Genomic DNA, 17,227 nt, shown 5'->3' with positions numbered 1-17,227 from the left:
TTAAAAACATAAAGGGCTGCATAAATATAAAGCCAATTCTTAACAACTATTATTGTAACTATTAGTATAATAAAATACCTATTAGGAGTTTCTGTAAATGGCTATATAGCTCGATTGACTATCTACGATGGCGTGTATGTTCTGCAACATTTCAATTTATATAAACAAGTTTGGCAGCAACAAAAAATAATTCACCACCTTCAAGCAATGTTTATTAAAAGCGATCAGCTGTACCGTGGGTTTGCAATATTTTTCTTCGTTTACTTTCTCTATGTATATCACACACCAATGCCACTTTTCGTTAAGTCGCCATTTTGCTTTAGTACGAAAATGGTGGCATCATTGAGCGAAAATAACCAACGCTGAAATATTTTTCCAACAAAACTAAGCGAAAAAGTGTAAGAAAAAATATTGTGCAAAGAACAGAAAAAAAAGAAGAGCTGTTAAATTTTGAAAATTGTGCAAATATTTGTAGAAAAACCTTTAAAAAAATATATAAACAGCATTTAAAAATTTCCATAAGGTATGCGGTAAAAGTGTTAAAAAGTATCGACAAAAAATTAGAACAAAAATAAAAAGGCCGTCTCGTCGTCCAATAAGTCGTCACAAGTAAAATCGACAAGTGAAAAAGAAAAAAAAATTATGACAAAACACAAAAACTAAAACCTTTTTAAGAGAATTTTTCTTTAAAGTTTGTGGAAAACCATTAGTTTAGAATAACTAAAACCTAAGGATATTTGTAGTAAATGTTATAAATGTAAGACGAGACGCTAGTTATAAAGTTAATAAAGGTACAGCATCGTTTGGGTTTTCTATTGGTTAAGGGGGGTCTCCGGTTTAACGAATGTTTGGGTTGTGTGCTGTTTTTTTTTACACACTGTTTTATTATTATTGAATATTATTGCATACAAAATGTTTTAGCGTTATAGAAAAATTTGTGCTAAAAAGCTAATGAAAATCAATTATTTTTTTTTTGACAAATAACAATAAAATTTTTTTCCTTTTTTTTCTACTTTACATTTCCTGCAGTACAGTCTATAACAAAAGAGTGAAGAGAGAGAGAGGTGAAACCGAAAAAATAACAAAAGAATTTTACCAAAATTATAACAATTTTCCGCCACCAATTGCTGCATCATGGGTGAAATAAAATCTGTTAAAGTTGACAACTGGGGAGTATTCTTCCTGCAGAAACTACAGAATTTCTTTAATAAAACCGATTATTGTGACTTGACACTGCAATTTCGTGACAATTCCCAGTTGAAAGTCCATCGTTTAGTGTTGAGTGCTTGTACCGATTACTTTAATGTTTTGGAACAGACCTGTGAAGTGGTGGATGATGCCATCATTATGCCCAATGGCTTACAGGCAGATGTTGTGGTGCCAATTGTTAATTTCATGTATACCGGCACTTTGGAATTCGAGTTGAAAATGTACAATCGTCTTTTACGTACCGCTAAAGATATGAACATGACTGTGCTATTAAAATTGCTGGAAGCTCATAGACGTACCATGGAAATGCATCCACAAAAGTCAGCAGCCGTAAGTTTAAATTGTACAATTATTTATAACCTAAAAAGCTTAAAGTTATTACGATTATATATTGATAATCGAAAAGATTAACAACTTACCTAAAAAGTACATCAATTGATTTAGAATCATATTCAGAGGCGATCTGGATCAACTTCTGAGTAGATTCAGAATTTCATGAATCTTTTTATCTCTAATAACCTATTGCATTTTCTTATTTCGTTCTCTTAAAATTTTTAGCCTGCCAGCCCAAAGCCAAGACGTAAAACAGCAGCTCAAACACCAGCCGCCGGAAGTTTACCTACTAACCCAGGCGGACGATCTTTGATACAAACAAATCAAGGAAAACGTTTGGTAATTGGATCTAATAACACTTCATCACAGCAACGTCATGTTTCCGCTGGTAATACTCTAACACGTCTACCTACCACCGGACAATTGCCTGTTAGACAAATTGGCTCGACAACATTCACACGCATTAAGGTAGAAAACGAACAACATCATGAAACTAATACATCAACATCTGCTGGAGGCTATACACTACTTAAACAGTCGTCGCAACAACAGCAGCCCCAACAACCTACTTCACCTTTTGAACAATTGCGAAAGGGTTACAACAACAATAAACGACCGGCAGTTTCGACGTTCGTTTCACCACCAGCCAAAAAACCAAATTTGGAAGATGTTAAAGAATTCGCTGAACAACAACGTATGCGCAAACAAATTGCTGCTGAGTATGGTGATGATGATTATGATGCCAGCAATATTATGGATGACGATACCATACACAATGATGACGACGACGATGAAATAACACCACAAACATCAACCACTTCAACTTCGGCAGGTGTACAAACCGTATCGTCACAGCAAACACAACAGCAACAATCGGAAGATCCTCCTGGCACTACCACCATTATTGTTAAACATGAGGGCCCCGATAAACCACCCACCATAGTGGTTAAGGATAACTCCAATTCAAAAATGAATCATGCTAAAATTATTTCAGAAGTTTTACGTCAATATCCGCATTTAGTCAAGAGCAATAAAAATATTAAATTGAAAATTATGCCCAATGCTGGCGGACAGGCACAAAAGATTATTGTGAAAAAAGAACCCATGGAACCGGAAAAACAGATGCAACCACCGCCCACTAAATTGCCAGTAGTAGCAAAAATAAGCGAGTCATCAAAATCCTTAGCTGCCAGTATAGTGGCTAATAGACCAAAACCACTGCAGCAACAACAACAAGCGGAGATAACTTCAAGTGCTGTTAAAACCACACAATCTGGTATGAATAAAGCACAGGCGACTAGTGGAACAAGTGCAGCTACAACTACGGCACAACCACAAAAACGTCGTATAGATAGTAAAACTATGCATGCTCTTATAGCTTTAGGAGCTGAGAATACCACTGGTCCCTGGCTATGTCTACGTTGTGGCCGTAATGGACATCCCATTAGTATACCTTCTTATCGTGGCTTCCGTCGTCATTTGATTAATACCCATAAGGAAACAATCGATCCAGCTTTATGCGAACACTGTGGTTGGCGTTCGTCCAGCAAGAGAGAATTACATTTCCACATGCAATTGGAGCATAAAGTTAAAACCAATCTATACATATTCCCCGAATGTCAATTATGCCAACAAATGTGCATCGATAGTGATGGCCTTAACCAGCATTTGATCGACAGTCATCCGGATGAAAATAAACAACAGTGTATTTATTGCAATAAAATCTTCCCCGAAGAATTACAGCTCTACACGCACATGAAGACGTTCCATAAGAAACAAGCCATTGAAGATGGCATTATTGACTATTCGGATGATGAAAATCAAGGTCAAGCCACACTACAATTACCACCAGCTGAATATGACCAAGAAATGGAAGTGGAACATAAAGAACAAACGCAGCAGGAAAAGAAAATAAATATACTTTCCGATATTAGTTTACCCATTGCTAGTTCGATTATTAAGACCGACTCGTTTATACAGCAACATGAGTCGACCACTTCTGTCGCTTCCGAAGAATACTTGCAAGATCAAGAACACGAACAGCAAGAACATACTGAAACGAAATTTGTAGCGGCCGATGGCAGTGAGGTCATTCTAACGCCAGAACAACGCAAAGAAATCTTATCGCAATTGAATCAAGAACACGAAGGTTCTGGCGTTGTTATGGTCGTAAATGAGAATCCACAACAACAATCACAATATGCAAGTGGTGAGACACAATCGGATCAAGGTGCCATAAGTCATGATGAAACTTCGCAAGCTACCACCGCAACAAATGAAGAACACCCCGAAGAGGAGGAAGAGGTTGAAGAGGAACATGAACGGGTGGCAGAAGAAGAAGAAGATGATCAACATGATGATAATCAAATATATAATGAAATGAAAGCATTACATTCAAATATAGAAGATGATTCGACAAGTCAAACTGAGGCTGTTGCAGAGGCAGAGGAAGAACCGGAAAACGATGAAGAACCGGAACCAGAACAAGAGGAAGAGGGAGCAGCAGAACATGATCAGCGCGCTGAACATTTGGAAGAAAGTAAAGAATCAATAGATAATCTGGAATGGGCAGAGAATTTACTTTCGGAACATGATTTAGCTGATGAAGTGTCATCATCCCAGGCTACAGAAAGCACTAAGACACAGGAAAAGGAAGAGGTAAGCGGAACGTTTTATTCTATTAGAAATATTTTTAAAAATAGTTTTCGTAAGATTTTTTATTTTATTAATGTTGTTTCTTATTTATAGGAACTAAAGGACGAAGATAACAAGTCCCAAGATGAAATAAGTAAAAAACTTAAAGAACTTACCGGAGATTGGTCCGAAGATGATGACGATGATGATATGCCTGAAGAAGAGCCTCTGCCCGAAATAACACAAATGAAAGAAATTGTAAAGGAAAAACCACAACAAGCTGATGTTACAGATGTTGAAATGGCCGAAACCGAAGAAGAGAAAGAAAGCAAAACAGTGAGACCAGCAAAAGAACAAGAAGAAACTCCAGAATTCGAAGATCATGCTGAACTATTGGCCTCTTTACAAAGCACAGACAAAGAAGATTTGGAGGAACATAAAGATGTAATAACGGAGACAGCGCAATCAACAGTAGAAGATGATGCTGAAAATATCGATGAAGATGACATTGACATGGCCTTGAAAAGTCTACACAAAGAAGACTTAGAAGAGGTAGATGACAAAAATACAGAGGCAGTCGAAGAATCTTCAGTGAAAGAAGAAAACGAAGCAAAAGAAAAGACAGATAAACCACCAGTGGAGGAGGCAGTAGTAGATAAATTGACCAATGAAGAAACAGAAAAATTAACTAAAAACGATGAAATTATTGAAGAAAAAACAGAAGCGGTAAAAGAAACAAAAAATACTGAAGTTCTTGATGAAGATAAACCCGAAGAAAAACTTGTAAAAGAACTTGCAACACTTGCAGAACCGGAAGCAACAGCCACGGCGATGGAAGTAGATGAAGAAACTAAAAAAGATTTAATCGATAGTCTCTTAAGTGAACAAGCTGAAACTATGGAAGAAACTGCAAACGAAACATCCCCAACAACTACGGCAGCAAAAATAGAAGAAGTAGTTGACAAAATGGAAATCAAAATAGAGAATTCAGCTGAAATTAAAACTGATACAGAAGATACAAAAACCGCATTAGAAGAGGATACTCCCTCATTAGAGGATGAGTTTTTAAATATTGCAGCCGATAAAGACACAAATGAAGAAAGTGCTATTGATAATAACGACATAACAACAGCTACCACATCTACAACAACAACTGCAGCTGCTGTTTCCGCCACTGAATCGGCAAACACAACAGAGGTGGCAGAGGCTTCTTCAACTACAGCTAAGGAAGATGCCACAATATCATCTGAGGAACGTGTTAAAAGTCTTATTAGTGAATGGGGTGATGACGAAGATGAGGATGACAATGATACAGATTTAACAGCAAATCTATGAATTTTAGATTTATTTACTTTGTAAGTAAAATTTCATATAATATGTATAACCAATCACACAAACCAACCAACCAATTCATACATATATGTATTTGTAATCTTAGAGCAAAAAAAAAAAAAAAAAAAAATACATAAAATCAATTGATTATCTCTTTTGAATATTTTATTAGTTTAGTAAAGCCTAATTTTAACTATTAAAAATCTTGTTTAATTTTAAACATAATTAAAACATTTGTGTGTGTGTAGTAGATTATATCTGATTTAGATATATACTAGTTATTCTTTTTTTATATTTTCTTAACTTTTCTCTCTGGAATATTTAAAATTGAAAATATATTTTTAAAAAAATCTTGTTTTTATTTTAATACATACGTACATAAAACCTAAATATATATAAATATGCAATAATTATAAAACTGTAGTTAAGCATGAATTTTTCCAAATGAATTAAAAATTTACACAATTAATACTGAATGAATGAATTATAACAAAAGATTAAATCTTTGTTAAAAATTTTCTCGAAAAAAATATAAAGTTTTCTTTTTTTCATAGAATTTTCATAATTGAAACAAAATAATAATAAAATAACTAACTTGCCTTTGGTTTCAGATTAAAGAAAAAGCAAATTAAATAAACACAACATATTCAAAAGAGACCATACAAAAGTTTTCAGGCTTAGCAATAATATTATAACATACATATTAATATCGTATTCATTCACCTATTTATAGTTTGAAGAATGAGATAAATTTGAAACAAAAAAAAAAAAAACATTTTCTAGGTAATAAGAAGACATAAATGAAAGAATCAAGTAAACAAAACATAAACTGTTAGTTTTTATTTTATATATATATAAAAAATATGAGAATTTATTAGTTACTCCATTTTTGTTTAAAACAAATAACAAAATATCCTTATATATTAACTTAATCTTATATTACAGCAGTGTAAGTGATATCTTATTCAAGCATCATCTATAAAGCAGAAAGAAAATAAATAGAAAAAATGTATTTGTAGATTAAAAAGAAATAAAAAGAAAAAATATATAAATTTGGAAAAATAGAAAGAAATAAAAAGAAAAATATATAAACAAGTAAAAGTTCTATATTCGACTGTGCCGAATCTTATATACCCTTCACCATGGTGTGTTAAAAAAAAAAACAGTCGGTAAAAAAAAAACTCAGCTTTCACATCACTTACTTGGGGCTCAACATACTTAATTTCATGCTTCTAGAATCTAGATTCAATATTATAGAAAATTCAAAAAGTACCCTTTGAAAAACGAAAGAGTACCCAAAAATTCCCATTGATTTCTTCTCGTTTAATCCGGGCTCTGCATACTTAATTTTATGTATCTAAGTTCATTATTATTAAAAACTCAAAAAGTACCTTTTGAAAAACGAAAAAGTACCAAAAAGTTCACTTTTTCGGTTCTGTTAGTCTCCACCAGTAATAAGTTTTAGAGTTTTTATGGTCTCTAGCAGTATATATTTGAGTTTAAATGGTCTCCACCAGGTTATATCGTGAGTATTTTATGGTCTCCACCAGTTAAAAACATAACCTCACTATGAGGTAAAACGAAAGCACGTGTTTAATGAAGATAACCCATAACTTGGAATACTTATACGAAGTAGTGCATTAAATTAGTGCGGGGTGAGAAGTAATACTGTCGAAAGCACAGCAACAAGCACAAGCCTTACAAGCACAGAACCGAATTACAATTCGAAAAGTACCTTTTGAAAAACAAAAAAAGTACCAAAAAGTTCCCTTTATGGCTTCTAACTTAAGTCAGGCTCCACATACTTTATTTCATGTTTCTAGCCAATAACAACATACTAGTGCTGCTCTCGCTCTGCTACTCTTGCTTTGCTGCTCACGCTCTGCCTTGTTTTAATACAAAATTTACCGTTATGTATTTTGTTTTTTGCATGAATGATGAAATTGTCAGAGATTGTCTCGGATTTTAACTTATATCTTCGTTATTTATGGACCGATTTTGCTGATTTTAAATAGCGATCTTGCCGAAAGCATGTCAAACAGAATTATTGAAGATTCGGATCTCGCCGATATCTGAGGTCCTCTAAAAACTGATTTCAACAAACAGAAGGACGGACATAGCTTAATCGACTCCGCTATCTATAAGAATCCAGATTATATATATACTTTATAGGGTCGGAAAATTATATTATAGAAATTACAAACGGAATGACAAACTTATATATATCATTCTCACGAAGGTGAAGGGTATAAAAAGAATCGATTATGATGAAACTTACCATCTAAATAAAAATTTACTATACACATGGTAGTGAAGCCAATAGCTACTACTAGGAACTGAGCAAAACCAGCTAAACGTCTTTCCGAATTTAAATGCCATCTAGCTTTTTCACGCGGTATTACTTCGCACACAGTTACATAGAGTAATGTACCGCCGGCCAAACCCTGTATAACGGGTAAAGCGGTTGTTGACCACGAACTAGGAATATCCACTATAATCATGCCCAAACCAATGCCACATATAGCACCCAAAGCAAAAACTGATATGCCAATTATTTGTGATTTTAAGGGAGTTTGAGGATTTGAACGGAATTCCAAACCCAAACAGAAGCCCATTACAAATTTATGACAGGCCACAGCTCCCAAAAGAAATAAAACCTGAAATAAACAGTTTAGTTAATAATGACATAGATTTAATGTTAAATAATTCAAAACAAATAAGATTGACTTATGTGTGTGTGTGTATGTGTTTACAAAGAAAGATCCAATAAATTTTTAGTTAAACATACATAAATATTATCAAATATAGGTCAAGATTAGTTACAAACTTCTATGTTGATAATGCTGTTAGTTATTTTTATCAATGGAAGCGTTTTTTGTTTTGCTCTAATTGTAGAAGGATTATATTTTATGATGCAAATTTTTGCTTAAAATGTAGAGTATTTACTTATTTAACAGATAACATATAAAGCGTTTTGTTTATTAATACATAACGCATTATAATTTAAGTAGAAACAAGAGCAAGAATTTTAAACATTTACGAAGGGAAAATTTTCCTTCATATATAGTTACGTGACCTATATTTTAAGAATGTTGTATTTAATTAGATCGAATTTTATAACAAAAAATATTTATAAAGTGAAATTTAATATTTGAATATACATATATAAAAGAAAACTAACCTTTGTCGAAGAATCTTGTACACCTATGGCTAAACCTTCGATGGCTGAGTGCAATGATAAGGCAACAAATAAACCCAAAGTACCGGTCATTGATTGGGAGCAGGGTTCAGTGTGACTAGTATGACAAATACGTGCATTTGCGTCTTCAACTATTTCATCGGTACAAGCAGCATGTTCATGATTTGTCTCATGGCTATGATGATTGCCATGATTATCATGTTCATGTGTGTGATGATTATGACTATGTGAATTCCCGCTATAAATGTTATAAGAAATTACAATTAAAAGAACTACATAAGAATGTTTTCAATATAAACTTACTTTGCCTCTGTATTGTGATCGCCCAATAAAGGTGCCGACTCAGAATTTTGTAAAGTACCATAGTTATGACGATGGTTATTTGATGTAGTAGTTGTATTTCCTGATGTTGTATTATGACTATGGTTATTATCGTGTGAATGAGAATGTTGTATAGCTTCGCCAAAGAAATAATGAATAAATTCATCGATAAAGTATATAACAAAGAAACCAGCACATAGTGAAATTTCTGCCCAATTTGATTTCATTTGATTGCGTACCTGGAAAAAGTTTTAAAGAAATTAATTAGATAGACAAGTTTGTAGAACAGCATAAACTAGGCTGAGAGCACATTAAATACAAGTCTGTAGTGTTGGAAATAGTATAGTCTAAATGTCGGTTCTTGAACAGTTTTAGTTGTTTTCTAATTTAGTTATAGTTCTTGAACAATTTTAGTTCTTTTGTTGTTGTTGTTGTAACAGCTCGACTGTGGCCGATAGTTCTTTCCTGGGGAAAAACTTTCGGTTGATACAGCTGTCGCCGGGTTGACAATCTTTGGCCGAGTATGACTCGGGTCGTTTCGGAGCGAAGATTCAATTGTCGTGGGAACGTAGTTCTTTTGTAGTTTAGTTTTATTTCTCTTACCTCCGGTAATATATGAATCAGTGCAGTGGCCAATAATATACCCGCACCAAAACACAACATAAGCGATGTAGTTAAAGGGAATCTTCGACGATTACGTTCAGATATAAATGCTGGTAGAATACCAGCTACGAAACTACCCAAACCCAATACAACCATAGCTAATACTTTTTCCATTTCACCATTGCTCTCCTGTCCAGCAGTTGCATTGAATGTTTTTAATTTCGGCCATACTAATTCAAAATTTTGTGTTAAATTCATTTCGTGGTTTTTAAGGAGCACTAACTGACAGTGATTATTGTATAACGTTTATTATCGTACTGAATTCAAATGATTTTACTCTCTAATATCTGTTAAATCTTCATGACGGTTTAAAAAAATCTCGTGAGGGTAGATTGTTTGTTATTGTTGTCTGCTTGCCCGCCCTCTGTCTTTGTTTACATTTTTCAGCACAAATGATTTGTTAATTAAATAGTATATTTGTTGTTTTTAGTAGGCCTTGTGTTATTTTTTGAATTTGTAACAAATATTATCTTAAAACTGATAAGGAATTCAAAATTTCATCTTTTTTTCACTTTTCTTTTTCTGCTTATTATCTAGTTATAAATCAGTTTATTATTGTTCTGCTTATTCGAAAGATTACTAATGTTTAGCTAATAACGAATTTCTAGACTAGAAATTCTAGTACTGTAGGGGTCAGCTGTAAAATGAGTGATTCGTTGTTTTTTTGTTTGTTTTTGTTTAAATTGAACGAAACAAAACAAAAGAAAACTCAACAGTGCAGTTAACTAGTAAATCGCGATTCACACAGGGAAACTTTTGATTTTTGTGTGTAAGAGAAAGAAATAGAAACCATCTGCTTCCCTCACATACAAAATAAAAGGTTTGCCAAAAAAATTTCTCTGTGTGTACCGTCACTAATGAAACAATAAAATAAAAATAAAACAATTGAATATTAAAAAATTCAACTAATCGCAGAGTATATTTTACTCTGGATTCTTTAGTTATAACGAAAGTCGTTTTTTAATTGTTTCTTACTGCCGTCCACACAGGGAAACTTTTTTTCAGAAGCTTTTGATTTGTGTGTGTAAAAGAAAGAAATATCAACCATCTCTTTCTCACACATAAAAAAATCAAAAGTTTCCCTGTGTGCGTCTTTTTGATATGAGTCGTTTCTTCGATTATTTTAACCCTACTTTTTAACAATTCTGTATATGAATTAGGCTAGTCTGGCATCTCTACTCTGCAGGTAGGTTCACACTGCAAACTAAGCAGCACTATGTATTAGTTTTTGTATGATGGTAAAAAGTACTTTATTATGGTACAAAACCATAACAAAAAGATATTTCTTTACATGTAACCATTTGTGTAAAAAACTTAGAAAACAGTTTCCAAACCTTAATTGGTCCGTTTCAAAACAGTGAAATTGTAAAACTGTATGGCAACACGTCAATATTTTGATCAAAACATGTTTATCTAATAGTAATATGTATATACAAAGAAGAAGCATAAACTACACATAGACAAATTTTGTTCAAAATGTTGACGTGTGACGTGACGTGTGATATTTTGGCTTATTGCCAAAGTTTATTTTAAGTAACCTTTACAATTAGGTATATAATAAATGAAACCAAATACTATCGGTACGTTTATACCATTTTACTTATAGAAAAGTACCATATTTTCTGTACTTGTGTCCATATTAGTAATTAATGTTAGACCAACTCTATTGTTTATTAGTATTAAAAAAAACAGCTGTTAAGTCAAATATATTGCAAGATGAAGTCAAAGGTAAATTCATTATGTTTTTATATATGAAGTTTGACAGTATCATTTAAAAAAGAAAATGTTTTTTATATATAGAATTTGACAGATACAATATAAACGTAAACAATGCTTTAAATGACTTGTTAACAATTCCTCTTGCAGGTGGTGTTCTAATAGTTAGAATTAGTTTCCTAACATTTTTCTTCAAAGAAGATTTTGTTAGTTTTTATTAATTATATTTTCGATAGAACTGATTAGTTTATTAAAACATTGGCCGTTAAAGTGAATGGTTGTTGCTGATATAGTGTAGATGGAAATATCATTATAAAGTTAGAAATATAAACAAATAAATGTGCGTATGTGTAGCAACTAACAAAATATTCACACATACACGTCTACTATATATAAACAAACGAACGAAAGTTATGCATATTTTAATAAATTTTTTTATTAACTTCTTCAGTTCTAAACAAAACAAGAAATATTTCTTAATATCAGTCAATACAACCATTAACGGTTAATGAACTTTAGGCCAAAAAAGAAATTGACGCTGTAACCTCTCTGAATCTTATTGGTTTTTGCTAGTTTTTGTTAATAATTTTTCGAATAACAAAAACAACCAAATCTAGATTGGTTAAAAAGTTAATGTTTAAACAAAAGCCCTGCAAAATATGAAAAATCCAAAAGTTATTCATGGTAATATTTTGGCTACAACTCGAGTTGTTGCTGTTGTTTCTGCTGCTGCTGCTACAGGCGATTGCTTAACTCAGCACTATTAATTATACAAAGTGTTTTTTTTTAATACAATTGAAATACAACAAAAACATTTGCTCAAGTAAACATTAAACAGACGAGTGTTAGAGCAACTTTTCCAGCACATTTTGTATTATATCAAAAAAATAAATTTCAAAGAAATATTTTATAAATAACATGGCTTTTAAAACACCGGATATCATAATATGGTAAATTTATATTTTATCAAAAACACTTAGCTCAATTGTTTATACATAATTTAATTAATTTAATCTAATATTTTTTATTTTAGCGGCTTTTTTCTTATCACTTTACTCGTCATACACTTCTTCTCCGATGTTTTACGGTCTGCCTTGGGTGGCTATGATACGCATAAAACCTTATCCCAATTGATAGAGTCACAGTCCAAAGATTATTCTTGGATATTAAAGCTATTAGTAAATTGTTTTGGCTACAGTTGTGTTTTTGTACCTGGTTTTTTAATTTATAAATATGTTCAACGCACAAATTATTTGGATAAAAGCGGTAAGTTTGTAAAGTTTACCTCGACTAGAGATTTAATTGCAATTGGTCCTAGTCTAGACTAGCATCTAGTTCTAGATGAATTCTTAACAATTGTCTTAACAGAAATCAGTGGCTAAGATAAATTGCTTGTATTTTACATACATATGTACATATTTATACCCTACACCACTATAGTGGGGAGGGTATTATGCGTTTGTGCTGAAGTTTGTAACACCCAAAAAAATATTGGTCCTAGACCCACCTTAAAGTATACCAATCGCCTCAGAATCACTTTCTGAGTCGATTTAGCTATGTCCGTCCGTCTGTCTGTGTGTCCATGTAAACTAGGGTTCTATAGTTGAAACGAAAAGTCGACTTTTCGACTTAAATTCATACTTGTTTTAATAATGTTATTTGTATTTTAAAATTTCAGACAAATCCTATATACACATGGCCGTTAGCATGTGTATTAACGGTAATACTGGTAACGAGCCCGATCGTGACGAACCATCGGAAAAAACTCTCCTACCAAATGATCCAACGGCCACAATCTTAAGTACACCTCCACCACCTCAAGCCGCTATAGCAACAACACCTAAACGTTCAAATTCTCACGAAGCAATGCTTTTGCTATGGTGTTTTGGCGGTCTCATGGTTTCCTATTTAACGTGGGGCGTTCTACAGGAGAAAATTATGACACAAGAATATTATAATTTTGATGGAGAGACGTCTCACTTCAAGGATTCACAATTCTTAGTATTCTCTAATCGTATTTTAGCCTTTATAGTGGCTATAATAGTATTGCAATACAAACGACCACCTACTCGTCATAAGGCTCCGCTCTACAAATACTCTTTTGCATCATTTTCAAATATAATGAGCGCCTGGTTTCAATATGAAGCCTTGAAATTTGTCAATTTTCCTACACAAGTTTTGGCGAAATCATGTAAAATTATACCCGTCATGTTGATGGGTAAAATTCTATCGAAAAACAAATATCAATGTTATGAATATTTTACGGCAGTTTTAATATCCACCGGTATGATATTCTTTATGATGGGTTCGGCAGATAGTTCGAAAGCTAATGGTGTAACCACTATGACGGGTATATTTCTGCTGGCAATGTACATGGTATTTGATAGTTTTACTGCTAATTGGCAGGGTGATTTGTTTAAGGGTTATGGCATGACTCCATTACAAATGATGTGTGGTGTAAATTTATTTTCCACCATATTTACGGCAGCCTCTTTAAGTGTACAAGGTGGTTTTATGGATTCATTGCAATTTGCGACGGAGGTAAGATACGAAGAAAATTAAAAAAAAGTAACTTTTGAAAAAAAAATATTTTAAATTCTATTTTTCTTTTTTTCTTTTTTTGTTTTGTTTGAACAGCATCCCAAATTTGTATTTGATATTATTATACTGTCTATTAGTTCAGCAGTCGGTCAATTGTTTATATTTTATACCATATCTGTATTTGGACCAGTTGTATTTACCATTATTATGACATTAAGACAAGTAAGTAAACATATTTTTTCTATTTATCATCATGCTCTATACAAGCTTCAAATTATTTTATTTGTTTGCCCAATTCCAAAATAAATGTTTTATTTAAACAACTGTTTTTATACCCTTCACCTTCGTGAGAAGGGTATATAAGTTTGTCATTCCGTTTGTAATTTCTATAATATAATTTTCCGACCCTATAAAGCCATGTCCGTCTGTCATACAGCTGATATTTGTTTGAGGGTGGTAATACAGTTTGACGGTGGTATTACAGTACAACGGTTAATATTTCTTTCTGCTACAGTTTATATTTGTTTGTGTGTATGTTATGTGTAACATACTTAGTGAAGGGTATATAAGATTCGGCACAGCCGAATATAGAAATATTACTTGTTTAATATTAATTATTTTCTCCAATTTCAGGCTGCTGCTATTTTACTTTCTTGTCTAATTTATCATCACAGCATTTCAGTGCTGGGCATATTTGGTGTTATGGTAGTATTCTTTGCTATATTTATGCGGGTCTATTGTAATCAACGCATGAAGGCCATGCGTAAGCGTGCTGAGGCTCATAAGCCCAAAATGGCGGTGTAGTATTTGTTGTCAGCATGTTGTGTTCCTATCAATATAATGGCTGATTACAAGTAGTTATTCGAATAAAAAAGATTTAAATTATTCCTAATTTATATTATTAGCTTCTGGTAAGCGAAATATCTTAAAAACAAAACCAAGGCTCAAAATAAGTGCTAATAAGTTCTTCTATAGTAATCGTTTATAATTTTAGTATAATTAGTGTAAATTGTTTGTACATAATATAATTATTCAAAATGAGCATAAGAATCTTATCCAGACTTAAAACATCGAATTTTATTTGTTTTTAATTTAATTTTAAAAAATAAATTATTTTGCACATCTCTGTTTTTAAAATTAGAATTTAATCTAAAGAAATACTTAATAATTTAAAGATACATGTCTTTATAAAAATAATAAATAAAGTAACGAAAATAAACAAAGTAATATAAATCAATAGTAATTTTGTTTTACTTTTCTTTAGTTCGTTTCATGTTCAATTCTAGTGCATTTTAGTTTATCAATAGTTAAGTCACAGGGTTTATATATACTTTGTGCACTTAAAAGTCGCTTGTGGTAGGCAGTGCTGATTGTATTTAAATAACCGCCAATTTTTTTAACCACAACTATTTTTTCTGTTAGCTGCCTTATAGTCTGGCAGCATTATGCTAATGTTATCAGAGTTATTAGTGGCAACTTTTGAACAAAAAGAAGAAATGCAAAATAGAGAAAATTCAAATTAGATGACAGCGGCAGCTTTTTGATTAAGAAAATTGAAGTGTGAAATGTCAAAATGCTCACATAAGAAAAAGTCCATATAATGGTGAAATGTCAAATGACATATAAAAACAAAAATTAAAATCTTCACTCATATCACCTCATTAAATACACCTAAAAAGAGAAGAAGAAATAAAATACAACAATTATTATTATTGTTTTTTGTTTGTTTCTTTACAAAAAAGTGCATTTTATTTACATAAAATACAATAACAATGTAAAACAATAAACAAATTAAAATAAAATAGATAACAAACTAAAAACATTCCTCAAAAAAACACACGCACTAACACGAAAAACTATAGAACAGCACAAAATAACAATGGACGATACTGATTTACAATTGAACTTTGCCGAATTTTGTTTTGACCATTTTCAACACAATGAAAACGCTAAAGATGACCAGTATAAGACACCTTTGGGCAGCAAAGACAACTCACCTAATGGCAATGAATCGGAAAGTATTGAAGTAGTAGAGACCCCTTCGAATACCTATCGCGGACCGCTGCAGGAGAGTACTATTAGTTCGGCCAGTACCAATAATACAGACATTTGTGTTTTGGATTCACACTACACAAATGATGATATACAATTCTTGCCTGACCATGATGTGGACGATGATGACGAAGTAGACGATGGTGTCGCTGATGAATTTATTGAAAGTGAAGAGGGAGATGAAGTATTTTTACGTGCAGTTGATGTTGTAGATAAGCATGAAGATTTCACTGTACTACAGAAACCCCACAAAACCCGGCGTTTGTGTAATTGTGAAGAATCTACTGAAGTTTTAATGTTAATCAATTCAGAATATCAAGAGAAACGTAAAGCCACCTATTCCGGCACCGATTCAGATGTTGAAGTTCTTATGTCAGAGGAAATTATCGAATCTGAATGGGCTAATGCTCTCGATGAAAATCTACAACAAAGCGCTACATTAGAACCAATCAAATCTAATTTGATATCGGAAGATGAAATCTCATCGGCCTCTTGTCTGCAACAATCTTGCGATGGTAACTCTTTGAAAACTCAAGATTCTACAGAATTTGATGTTTCAGGCGAGGAATTGGCTGAAGCTGAGGTGACAAATGATAAATATAAAAATTTTAATAGATTACAACTTTTACAAGTGATAAAAAAGCAAGAATTATGTATACAAGCTCTGGAAGACACAGTCGAACGTTATCAAAAAGCCCAGCAACGTTTATTCGATCATGTTGATGCTTTGCGTTTAGAATTAAGTGAGATACGTATTTCTCCTCTTAAGAATAATGAACAAACGGAAGATGTTTAATTATATTTTAAGTTCTGCGCCATTTTCTATAAAAAAACTCAACTTAAAGTTATAACTTATTTGCGGGAAGTTATTTTGTAAATTTAATTTTTTTAACAATTTAAATTAAAAAAATGAGATATGCATTTTTAAAATATAAGATTTTTATTTAATCAGATCTTAGTTTTACTTTTTAACTAAATAAATATTTGCTTTGAAATTTTACTTAATGCTACAATATTGAACATTTTTTTAATAAAAATTTTCAATATTTTGTACTTTTGGCTTTAAATGGCTTGAAAGTTGAGACTTTATCGTTAATGGCGTTTAAAGGATATATTTTTATTATACGTATAAATGTTTAATTGGCAAATACGTGACAAATGTAGTTTATACAAATTATTTTAGCGATCTCAAAAAACACTACATTTATTTCAATTTAAAATAAAATC

General features: G+C 32.2%; 3 protein-coding genes across 8 annotated transcripts; 2 read left to right on the top strand and 1 right to left on the bottom strand.

Moving 5' to 3' along the window:
* The first annotated feature begins 459 nt into the window (after nt 1–459).
* Nucleotides 460–5,531, top strand: LOC111681793 (centrosome-associated zinc finger protein CP190). 5 transcript variants are annotated; one of them, XM_023443687.2, is made up of 4 exons: nt 460–523; nt 1,030–1,539; nt 1,768–4,200; nt 4,291–5,531. In XM_023443687.2, the coding sequence occupies exons 2-4, from the start codon at nt 1,135–1,137 to the stop codon at nt 5,509–5,511; spliced, it is 4,059 nt and encodes a 1,352-aa protein (XP_023299455.2). In that variant the 5' UTR covers nt 460–523; nt 1,030–1,134; the 3' UTR covers nt 5,512–5,531. The 5 variants fall into 5 exon arrangements, with proteins under 5 accessions (XP_023299455.2, XP_023299458.2, XP_046804223.1 ...); XM_023443690.2 differs by having other exon boundaries at nt 461–523; nt 1,035–1,539; XM_046948267.1 differs by lacking the exon at nt 460–523 and adding an exon at nt 550–757.
* A 778-nt stretch (nt 5,532–6,309) lies between these two features.
* LOC111681800 (zinc transporter ZIP1) lies at nt 6,310–10,358 on the bottom strand. The gene is made up of 5 exons (XM_023443698.2): nt 9,632–10,358; nt 9,011–9,267; nt 8,690–8,945; nt 7,787–8,165; nt 6,310–6,484 (listed from the first exon to the last, which is right to left on the bottom strand). The coding sequence occupies exons 1-5, from the start codon at nt 9,887–9,889 to the stop codon at nt 6,474–6,476; spliced, it is 1,161 nt and encodes a 386-aa protein (XP_023299466.2). The 5' UTR covers nt 9,890–10,358; the 3' UTR covers nt 6,310–6,473.
* Nucleotides 10,359–11,556: 1,198 nt separating this feature from the next.
* Nucleotides 11,557–15,152, top strand: LOC111681795 (adenosine 3'-phospho 5'-phosphosulfate transporter 1). Of its 2 annotated transcripts, XM_046949331.1 has the most exons (6): nt 11,557–11,747; nt 11,859–12,357; nt 12,441–12,673; nt 13,086–13,948; nt 14,045–14,170; nt 14,582–15,152. In XM_046949331.1, the coding sequence occupies exons 2-6, from the start codon at nt 12,326–12,328 to the stop codon at nt 14,750–14,752; spliced, it is 1,425 nt and encodes a 474-aa protein (XP_046805287.1). In that variant the 5' UTR covers nt 11,557–11,747; nt 11,859–12,325; the 3' UTR covers nt 14,753–15,152. The 2 variants fall into 2 exon arrangements, with proteins under 2 accessions (XP_046805287.1, XP_023299460.2); XM_023443692.2 differs by having other exon boundaries at nt 11,557–12,357.
* Nucleotides 15,153–17,227: the final 2,075 nt, after the last annotated feature.

The sequence above is a fragment of the Lucilia cuprina genome, chromosome 4 (assembly GCF_022045245.1).
Source record: "Lucilia cuprina isolate Lc7/37 chromosome 4, ASM2204524v1, whole genome shotgun sequence".
Classification (NCBI taxonomy): Eukaryota; Metazoa; Arthropoda; class Insecta; order Diptera; family Calliphoridae; genus Lucilia; species Lucilia cuprina.
Note: the sequence above shows the minus strand (reverse complement) of the source record. Positions and strands in the feature narration are given on the sequence as shown.